This window comes from Colletotrichum gloeosporioides (assembly GCF_011800055.1).
Source record: "Colletotrichum gloeosporioides strain Lc1 chromosome Unknown consensus_22, whole genome shotgun sequence".
Lineage (NCBI taxonomy): Eukaryota > Fungi > Ascomycota > Sordariomycetes > Glomerellales > Glomerellaceae > Colletotrichum > Colletotrichum gloeosporioides.
In genome coordinates this window covers 199794-210152 of record NW_025544667.1, presented here as the reverse complement: position 1 = coordinate 210152, position 10359 = coordinate 199794, and the positions used below count along the sequence as shown (strand labels likewise).

Here is a 10359-nt window from a genome sequence, read left to right as displayed (position 1 = left end):
CCTAATGTGGTATCGTCACTGAGTCTAAAGCCTTATTTCTTCGTCCGGAGGCTGAATCTCTGCGCAACTTGGTGAAAGCTGAGCCGAGACGTGGGCCCATTCTTTCCCCCCTTTGTCGTAGGATTACGACCCTCCATCTGCTCCGTTCCCATTTCGCGCTCTAAGCCTTTGGTTTTCTCTACGTCCTTTTGCATGCCACTCGATTCGCCCCTGATCTTCTTGGTTCTGACGAAGCCCAAGTGTAGCAGCTCAGCCATAGCCTGAGTTCCATGTTCTAACACATACTCCGTCAAGAACTTGTGATTCGGATTGTCCTCAAGTCTGTAGCCTGTAGCCAGCTGTCGCCTAACATATTGGGTTAGAGACCGAACCACAGCATAGTCAAAGAGACACCAGACTCGTGCGGCTTTACGCCCAACGTATGGGTCTACCCGTCTAGTCCAATGGGGAAACGAGAAAACCCAGTTTGTCTGCGAAGAGTCCGGCGGAGGTTTATCGCCGCCAGGGCCGCCCAAAATAGCCTCGGCTACCTTGTTCATTTCTTCCAGATATGGAACGTAGACGTCTCGGTTTTTTCTCTCTAGCCAGTGACACTGAGTGGTGAACTCGCGTAAAATGTCTGCGAGAGATTCCATCCCTGCCATGTCGTCTTCAGTCGGGCGGATAGCTTTGGCGTGCCGGATGAGAGCTGCACAGAGAACCACGTGCGGGTCAAAGGAATCCTCTGTTGCCAGGAAGTCACCCCCGCCACCCTCTTCAAGGAAGTCTTTGACTGTGCGGTGCAAGTACTCGACCTTTGATTCGGGCCCTGTGGTGCTGAAGGTCGGTACCTCAAGGAGCCCCTTGCAGCGGCTTTGTAGCTGTCGCCGCATTACTTCGGCTCGATATCCCTGCTCATGGGGGCCCATTGTTCCCTGACTGTCATTCCCCAGCGCCTCCTCGGGGTCTTCGTCGATGAAAGAAAGGGAGAGCAGTCTCAGAGACGACCACGCCTCGTGACCGTCCCCTTTGACCTCGATTGACTTGTACTCTCCCACAGCTATCGACGCCCTTGGCAGATGGGATGCCCGAACTGATTGGAAGATTCTTGATGACTGCTGAAAATATGAAGGCTCGAGATCCTCCAAGAGCTTTCTGAATAGCGACTGTAGATCGGGCGGAAGGTCGTCTAGTCGCGATCGCAGGTCCTGGATTTTATCGCCATCTCGCAGTCCTTCCAAAAGAGACTTCACCACCAACGTAACCCACAAGAAGACACCAGAGGCTTTCCCCGAGACTTCGTCAATGAAGGCCCGAGCGCTTTTGTCATCCAACCTTTGCAGTTGGGCGAACATAGTATTCTCTGTAAGCTTCTCTGTTGCGAACAATGTGATGTCCTTCTTTGTGAAATCTTCCATTTTAAGGGATGGCTTCCGCCGGAAGCTATCCTCAAAAACCAGCCACGGCCGGCTGGACACACACGCTTTGATGTGCGGTCCCTGGGAGAACGCGCGCAACAAGTAGCTTGTCATCTCACTGCAGTCTCCGTCTAGCTCATCTAGTCCGTCTACAATGAAGAAGAGAGCCTTGGTCTTGTCAGACAGCATTTCCGTGAATGCTTGAGAGAGCTCGGACCACGACCAACGGCGGGAGTCGTAACCGAACAGCTCCTGGTATTCCCATCTCTCTGGGAAAAGCTTGGAAATGTCTTGAGGAAAGTTTCGAATAGTCTGATGAAGGAGAGACTGTAGAAGTCCTTCTCGAGACATCTGCATCATTGTTCCCGAGTTCCAAAAGAAGAAGCTGGCAATGTGAACGGGGATGTCCTTCTGCCAGCCTTCCAGCTGAGGTTGGAGGCGGGCGTCATCAGACAGAAACTTCATCAAAGTCGACTTGCCTGAGCCTGGCTTGCCAGTCACCCAGTATAAGACCTCGTCCGATGTCAGCCAGCCATGAAAATTGTCCCACGGAGGATTTCTTCCCTCTGTTGGCGATGTCGATGGCTCGCTAAATATCCACTCAAACGTCTTTCGATGGGCGACAGGGATACGCTCATAACGGTCTCGGATATCCGCGATTTGAGAGACTCAAGCGTACGACGTTGCATGAGCTTGTCTCGCTCTTCCCTCGCGCCAGTGGAGAGGGAGGCTGAGACAAGATCAAGATAGGCAAGCCCTTCCGATGGCCTTGAGTCCAAGCTCCCTCGGGCCGTCTGGACTAGCTCGGCCTGCCACCTGCTCTTCGGCTCCACGATTGCCAGGATCTTGTTGAGATTCTGCTCAATCTGTTGGTTGCGGTCGCGTGTGTCTTTTGTCAGAGTTTCGAGCTGCTCTTTCAGGCTGGCAAGCAAGATCGAGTCAATCTGGCGACGATATCTCTCCAACCTTTGCGCCAAGTCGGCAATGTCCTGCTCCTTCCATACGCTTCGCAGAGCTTGCCTGAAGCTATCCCATCGCGTGGCCGTTTCAGGTTTCTGAAGTGCTTCAATTGTATCAATGAAATTCTTGCAAAGATCGCGTACTCCGTTGCAGAGAGTAGATAGATCCTTTCCGACATCCTCTTTCCCCATGGGTGCGCCGACCAGCTGAATGGTGATGCGGCGACTGTGGGATTGAAGAGTTCTAGCGATGGACGCGAGCTCCTCATTCTCGACAAGGCCGCGCTGGGCTGAGTGGTGAAGTTGTCGACTCTTGGAAATGAGATCGCTGGCGAACGTGATTGTCTGGACGATACTTGCAGCAAGACCAAATGCCGATGCCGGGTCCATGGCTGCGGACGGCAGCTTCTGCGGTGTATGTGAAGAATGACGAAGATGGCACCTCGCGTAAGACCGCAAATCAGCGCTGATCCCGTTAAAAAGGTTCCATAGTTTCTATCCACAGCGACCATTCACAGCGTATCAGCTACTGTCATGAACAATACGTGGCACAGCCACGACAACTGCCGCATGAATGCATTCCCTGTCGCTACCGGATGGGATGCGATCTTCCTAAGTACACACTGAGGCTCAACGTATCTCATTGCAGCCTTTTGAGTATTTGAAGCTGCGACTTTTATGTAAATCTGACCGATCAAGCCTTGCTGAGCTCCTACTACCACCAGCAAGGAAGCCACTTAATCATCGGCATTAATGGTCAGCGGCTCCGGGTGGGGCCGGGGCAGCCCTACTTGGCCGCCTCCTCTCGCCGTCACGACTCGGAAGCAAATGGTTCATTATTAGATGGTATTAAGTAGCGATTCTACCTTTTGCAACTGGCCTCCGTTCAGATCCAACTTATACAGAGGCTTCACAGGTAGACATAACAGTAAGGTCCAGAGATTGTGCTGAGCGCATCTCCAACAGTAATGCGAGAGTCGGATGCGAAGCCATAGTCCAGAATGTCCTCAAAAGTAGTGTTAGCGCTGGGAGGCGTGTTCAAGAACGTGTTTGTGCCGGAAATCGCGTTCTCGGTAAACTGGCGGTCGTGTGGAGACAGCATCTGCCACATCCACCATACGCGGTCGATCATGGCATGGTGAAGGTAAAAGACTGGGTCTCCCGGACTGGTGAAGAAGTCGCGAGCCGGATCGCCTGAACATCGGTTAGCTGGGAACAACGAAGATTGGAGTATAGAAATCACGTACCGCCAAAACTGTAGTGTCCGCCTCCATGGATACCTAACATGGTAACTGATGTCTCAGTGAAGCCCTGCATCTCATACTGGAAGGTCGAGATGTCTTTGGGGACGACGATGTTGTGAATGACAGCCGAAGCATTGCAGAAGCGACGGTTGATCTCAGTGGTAAGGTCGCGCTTGAGACACCTTGGGTTATAGGCAAAGATTCCATCTGGGTTCGACTCGCTGCCTCCGCCTGGAAGCGCCAGGGCGACGGGGCCGAGGTTGACCGATAAGTCCTTGAACGGTCCGGACTTTACGCAACCGCCACCTGTTCCGGAAGGAAGGCGAACAACCTCGTTTCCATCGCCATCGGTAAGAATCAAATCACCCTTGCCTTCGACAAACTCTCCGTCACCGGAAATTGACGTATCACTTCCGTCGAAGACTGGAGAAGTGTTGAGGCCCGTAATTGCAGACTTTGTCCAGTCCCAGTACTGCCATCAATGTCAGTACCTGTCGTCCGGCTCTGACATTCCTCTTACCGGTTGAGTGCCAGTGTAGCCGCACTCCTCTCTCAAAGCCTCCTCATACAGCCAAGTGAACTGCCTGTGCCACGATAGGAAGGTTCCAGTCAGATGGATTGAGAACGTCTGATTGATGTGCGTGGCGACGAAGTCATCGAATCGCGTCTTAGCACCGGGGACAATCTCAGACGGAGTTCTTGCAGGCTTGGATGTGAAACACTTGACAGCCTTCAGGTAATCAAGTCGTTCCTGCTTACCCAAGGAGCCCCTATGAATGATTAGCTCAAATTGGCCGACAATTATGACGTGAATTCATACCACTCCTTGCGGATCTTGATGTTGCTTGGCGTGCAAGTGCTCCCTCGCTTCTGCAGCTCTCCGCTGTTGAGAAGCTCCTCAGACTTCGCATAGGCAGACTGAGCGAGAGCGGCTAGTTCCTCGATGCCTTCAGCAGCGGTAATGGCTCCTGCGTCCGCTTGAGGCAACGGGTTGGCCAAAGCAACAGAAGCCGTCTGTAAGGCAAAGATGCCGAGAGTTAGGACGTGCATGTTTACGAAGTAACTGGAAGCCTGAGCCAATGAGAAATCGGGACGACCCAGATGGAGAGAACCTGGCTGAGTGCAGGAGAAAGCTCTCTGCAGAAGGGACGACTAGCTTGGTGCCAGATATATGGACTTCCCATAGACTGGCATCTCTATTATTTCAGGGAAAATTCTATATCGGTCCATCACCAAGTTACTCATCGAATACTGTAGTCGGGCGTATCAATCATGCCGGACACTTTCTCAAAGCGTTGGAGATCCTTGCGAAATTTCGGTGGACCATGTCGGGTAAAAGACGAGTCTTGAGCATTGCCACCAACCAACAACGAGAACTCCATATCTGCAGGGCTTTTACGAAAGATCCATCCCACAGCCAATCTTGTCAACAAGTCAGCACTAAAAACGCAGAAAACGCACCCACCAGTGCAGGGGAAGTTGGAGGCGGAAACCGTTGTCAATGCTTGGCTTTCTCCTCCGAGACCAGGGCTGCGGAAGGGGCGGCGGCGTAGTCAATTCGTCATGCAGACTTATGCCGGGATTACTCGACCGGCACACGGTCCGGACCCTTTGGCGACCCGGTAAATAGATTCCCTTGTCATGACCTCTTGCCCGTTGGGGAGGTGTGTCCGATGCTCGGCTATGTTTAACGCGGGACACGAAGCATAAAAGAACCCCAGGATCTAGTCATACCTTGATTCAACGACCAACCAGAAACCAAGAGAATATCGTGCCATCATGGAATCTGCAGAGCCCCTGCGTCTTGACAATCCCGGTATCGTAAATTTGACACATTTTGCCAAGGGAAATGCCACCAACCGGCTTGCGACAGTGGCACCGGGGGACATGGCAGGTACGGCGCATCCAGTCCAGTTCAGGCGCTTCATCTTCTCGGTTCGTCAACGAGATGATTATCGCCTAGAAACAGGTGGTCAAGGACTTGGACGTTGCTGTACGTAATGGCCTGATAACAAGTTTCATGAGGATGAAGCGCTTTTCATGTGATGCTGTCCAATTGACTCTCGATCCAGGAGCGAGCAACGGCGTCTCTATGTGACTTGCTGCAGGCTAATTGTGGTGGCGAAATTGGGGGATTGGTTGAAAGACTATTCAGTGTTTTTACCTCTCGTCGACTCTTTAGACTTTTGGGGCGAAAACATCTCTTCTTCTCTCGTGTGATGATTTCTTTGACAAACTGTGCAAGATGGAATTTGTTTCCAATCCTGCTGACAATGAGGGCCCTACGGTCCTAGCAGCGACGCTGACGGTAACATGTGTGGCTCTTCTTACGGTGGGGGCACGCTTGTACGTGCGTCTTGGTATGATTCACAGCTTTGGTATTGATGTCTGTTTGCGCCTCTTCCTGCATCTTACCAACTCGGTATCTCTGACATTGTACCCAAATCCAGGACGGTTTCATGACACTTGCGATGGCTATTGCCATCGCTGGCGAAGGCGTTCTTATCACCCAGGTTCGGCATGGAGTTGGTCGTCATACCGGAGATGTTGACCTTGCGGTTGATTACCCCATCGCTATGAAGATGTCCTTCGCCTCTCAGCCGCTCTTTCTATCGGCTCTGTGTCTTGTCAAGCTCGCTGTAGGATCTTCCTTGCTGCGCATTGCATCGAAGAAGCTCTACAAGAGTATGATCATTGGCATCATGGTTTTCATGACCGCATACACCATTGCCTGCATTTTTGTAAGACCCAATTTAGAAGCCAAATCCCCGATCACCATGAACCATCCTGCTAACTTAGATTTTCCTCACATGCAGACAATCGTATTTCAATGCACCGATGTTCGAATCTTTTGGGACTTCAACGTGGACTCGACGTGCTGGGACATCGAAACGATCAAAAGCCTTGCATATGCCAACTCCTCCGTCAATATTCTCACCGACCTTCTATTCGGCATCGCGATCCCTGCCCCAATGCTATGGACTCTCAATGTCCCCACCCGTGTTCGAATATCTCTCATGATCATCCTAGGCCTCGGTGTGTTTGCATGCGCAGCAGCCTGTGTAAAGGTCTACTATGTGGTCACGGCGTATGGGAAAACATTTGATCCCTTATGGGACTCACGAAATATCCAAATGTGGACGGTTATTGAAGCAAAGGTCGGAATCATCGCTGGCAGCTTACCCACGCTCCGGCCTTTGTTCAAGGATTTCCTGGGAAGCATCTACGGAAAAGGGTCCAAGGCACCGACAGGCAACACTTACTACGGTCGTGGGACGCTTCGGAGTGGTAATAGCAACTGGCAAACACTGTCAAATTCTCAATGGCCCGTGGGAACAGGCGAGGGGGGCAGGGCTCCGAGGCCGCGCAAAGAAAGAACAGGGGATGACTACGAGATGGGAACATATGCCTCACGGCCAGTTGAATCGACCACAGTTATGGCGGGAGGTGGAGCAGACAATAGCGACGAGAGTTTGTACAAGGCAGGACTGCGGGACGGCCCTGGGGCTGAGAGGCAGGGGATCAAGAAGACAACTGTCACGACTATCATGTTCTCCAGTAGCCAAAAGGATGGTCCCGGAAACTAATTTTTTGCGAACCCCTCAAATTTCTCCTACATTTTAACCCCTCAAATTTCAGCACTATGCCGATTTCTTGGTTGACCTTGAGTGGGAGGAAAGTTCGTCAAGAATGAGCCACACTCCGGCTGTTCTAGCGACAATGCCGTACGCGTGCCTGTTCTTCCATGTTCTCTGCAGCTTTTGTTGCGCCACGGCCTCCTTGGTTCATATCCGATGCCGGCTAATTGCTGCACATCCCAGCCTTTACTTCGCATTACTGCATCGTTTGACATTTCCGGAAAAGAATCCCGGCAAGTAAGCCGTCTCATTGGTCCACTCGCATCTAGCACTATTAGCAGAGACGGCACAGCCAACAACGTCCGGAGCGATCGCTGCGCCAGCGTGGCAAAGTCGGAGTCGAGTCTCATTCTCGCGTGGACCGAAATCATCGTGGATCAGGCCCGAAAACACAAGCGAGGCCAGTTCTCCGATGCCTTTGCCAAGTTGTCTCCCGGGGATTCGAGCCGGAAAAGCGGATGGATTTTGTGCTTGGGCTTGGGCCAGGATATCTACTGGAATCCCTGATTGAAGCCCCGTCTAAAAGACTTGTCTGTGGAATCCTACAGGGCGGAGAGCCCTGGTTGAAGATGTCGCCGTTGTAATTTCCCCAGGGAACTTAACCGATCTCAGTGGGCCTTATGATTGGCAATGACCGCACCTAATTTTGTCCTCTAATCCCAACCGAGGACTGTTGGTACAAGGGGCGACGTATGTAGTGATAGCAGTACATAATGTCCGACCAACCCTGCTTCGGCAAGGTTCGCGGCCACTGAAGAGGGCTTCGAGGCCAACAGCCCTAGACAGAGGACGAGGATTCCGCCAAGCTACCTCATCATGTGGGTGATTTAGTCCCAAAGAAGTCTGCAAGCGGTTGACATGAAGAGAGCAACGTATCATCGGCTTGTCCTTCATTTTACCGGGTTATCTGATGACATTCCGACATCCATACCCCCTTGTGCGACCAGCCCCTCCATATCAATGGTCGGAAGCTCTCCCGCTGGTACAAAGCGGGGCTATCCCGAGATGTCCTTGTCATGTGTAGCCCAGATACGTCCATAAATGTAGCCAACGCCCTGAAAATGGGTTCATTATTGTACGGATCAGTCCCGAAATTTCTATATCTACCCAGATGTTGTGTTGTCTCTTTTTCTGCGACGATAAGATATCATCTATCCATCATAACATGGATGTCGAACCTCTTTGCTGTCAAACGAGTCTCGGTTCTAAATCCCTTAAAAGGTCTATCATACTCTCTAAACCATTCTCTCTCGCAGATTGAAAAGCCATAGTGATTGTGTCAGGCTCCACCGGAGCGAATCTCTCAAACAACAACTTGACCATGGCTGTATGTTCGTTCATCACAGCATACCTCAAGGTCGAACACTCCCTGAGGTCGGCAATAGCCCCGTGATCCAGCAGCATTCTCACAATGGCCAAACTGCCGCCAGCTGCAGCTGCCATCAGCGGGTAGCCCAGCATGTACTCGCTACTGCTGGGGTTCGCGCCCCGTTCAAGGAGAAGTTTAACCACCTCTAAATGGCAAGCTCGGGCTGCCACTGCCAGAGGAACTTGCTTGTCCCAAACAGACCCGTCGACGTCGGCCCCTGCATCGAGAAGATTCCGCACCATTTCCACGTTTCCCAGCCAGCAATGAAGAACCACAAAGCGATAGTCGAAAACAGTGGCCTCAACCCAGTCGCAGACATACTTGTGGACCTCCCAGTTCCGTGTCGCGAATTTGTACTTGTGTTCTTCTGAGGTGTATCGCACAGGAATCAACGTTTCCATTGGCGCGACGATAAAGGTGCAGTCACGTAATTGGGTCAAGACCTCCTGGGCAACGTCGATGTTTCCGCCATGTGCTGCAGCATGAACAGCACAACGTTCTGTAAATGCCCGTGTTAAAGGTGACTCGGCTCGATCTCGTCTGGGTATCGAATAATTTTGGTTAGCAATGTGAACAATAGACGTAAACCCCATTTGTTGGCAGCCGACCCCGTGTAAAAGGCGTCTTCGCTACTTACATGTGAGGAGGGAGTACTGTTTCATCGGTCATAGCTTCAAGTAATAGCTTAACGACCTCAAGATTCCCAGCTTCAACGGCAACTTGCCATGGAGAAGGCAGTAGATCGGTCTTGCCAAAAGGATACTTAAAGGGCCACTTATGGTCTTGTAAAAGGGTCTTGACAAGAGACTGGTTGTTGAAATGGACTGCAAGAACAAGTAATCCTTGAGATGCCTCAGTTTTCGTGCCCATTGACGGGAAGGCGATCCCGCCATGAAACTCGGACAAAGTCAACCAGCAAAGTTCTGAGATAGTACTTTCAATGTCGGCTCCAGTCTCTTTGCACCAGTCCTCCGCTAGTTGTCTCAAGCGCGTAAAAGGGTTCAACGGGTCTGTCTCAACTCGGGTTCTTTGGACGCAATATGCGTGCCATAGGTTCTCTGTCCCGTAATTCTCCTGCACCCGCCAATGGCATAGCAAGGGAGGTCTACCTTTTAGCGATTCAGGAAGCCGCCTCCAATACAAGAAACCATACTCTTTTTGAGCCAACAGGAGCCCCTCTACGATGGAGGCGCCGATGAGATCTTTGAAGAGTCCTGGTACAGGTCAGAAAACTGTGTTGAACGCCAACGGTACCTATGATGCAGGATTTATCGAAGGCGATGTGTGAGAGATAACGTACTGCATACGAGCTTCAGGCGTAGCCCTCGCTGCAGACCACGTGAGAGACAGGCATGACGCAAGATCAATTGAATGATCTCGGTGGGAAGGTCCAAGATCGGAAAGCTCATGGTCAACAGGAGCTATGCCATTGGCTACGAAATCACGGCGTTTCGGGTGGCGGATGCTAATAGCAATCCCTGGGGCATGAGGTTGAGACGGTGAAAAATTGAGTACGACTCAAGGACTCCCAGAGGGATGCCAAGATCTCCACTTTTGATACACATCATCCATGTCATATTGGCCTAACATCATCACGCACCAGCTTGGTCAACATATGTTAGGCAACTATCACTGGCCATCAGGGTCCCACGACCCTGGCCGTCGGGTGTTTGGAATCCAGTCCGGCCTTTGAAAGAACAGAAGACACCCATTTCTCTAGACTTACCTTAGAGACACTGATTGAAATACATC

General features: G+C 51.5%; 3 protein-coding genes and 1 pseudogene across 4 annotated transcripts; 1 reads left to right on the top strand and 3 right to left on the bottom strand.

Moving 5' to 3' along the window:
• Positions 1-358: 358 nt before the first annotated feature.
• Positions 359-2746, bottom strand: GCG54_00006828 (uncharacterized protein; the record flags this gene model as incomplete). The annotated part of the gene is made up of 3 exons (XM_045406824.1): positions 359-406; positions 462-1910; positions 2030-2746. 3 exons carry the CDS (start codon positions 2744-2746, stop codon positions 359-361), a joined length of 2214 nt encoding a protein of 737 aa, XP_045267370.1.
• Positions 2747-3266: 520 nt separating this feature from the next.
• GCG54_00006827 (Tyrosinase-like protein orsC) lies at positions 3267-4650 on the bottom strand (the record flags this gene model as incomplete). The annotated part of the gene is made up of 4 exons (XM_045406823.1): positions 3267-3550; positions 3604-4072; positions 4121-4370; positions 4421-4650. 4 exons carry the CDS (start codon positions 4648-4650, stop codon positions 3267-3269), a joined length of 1233 nt encoding a protein of 410 aa, XP_045267369.1.
• A 1195-nt stretch (positions 4651-5845) lies between these two features.
• Positions 5846-7187, top strand: GCG54_00006826 (uncharacterized protein; the record flags this gene model as incomplete). Its single annotated transcript, XM_045406822.1, has 3 exons — positions 5846-6022; positions 6051-6341; positions 6417-7187. 3 exons carry the CDS (start codon positions 5846-5848, stop codon positions 7185-7187), a joined length of 1239 nt encoding a protein of 412 aa, XP_045267368.1.
• Positions 7188-8426: 1239 nt separating this feature from the next.
• Positions 8427-10016, bottom strand: GCG54_00006825 (annotated as a pseudogene). The gene is made up of 3 exons: positions 9908-10016; positions 9190-9821; positions 8427-9082 (listed from the first exon to the last, which is right to left on the bottom strand). Coding segments are annotated over exons 1-3 (1397 nt in total).
• Between the last annotated feature and the right edge of the window lie 343 nt (positions 10017-10359).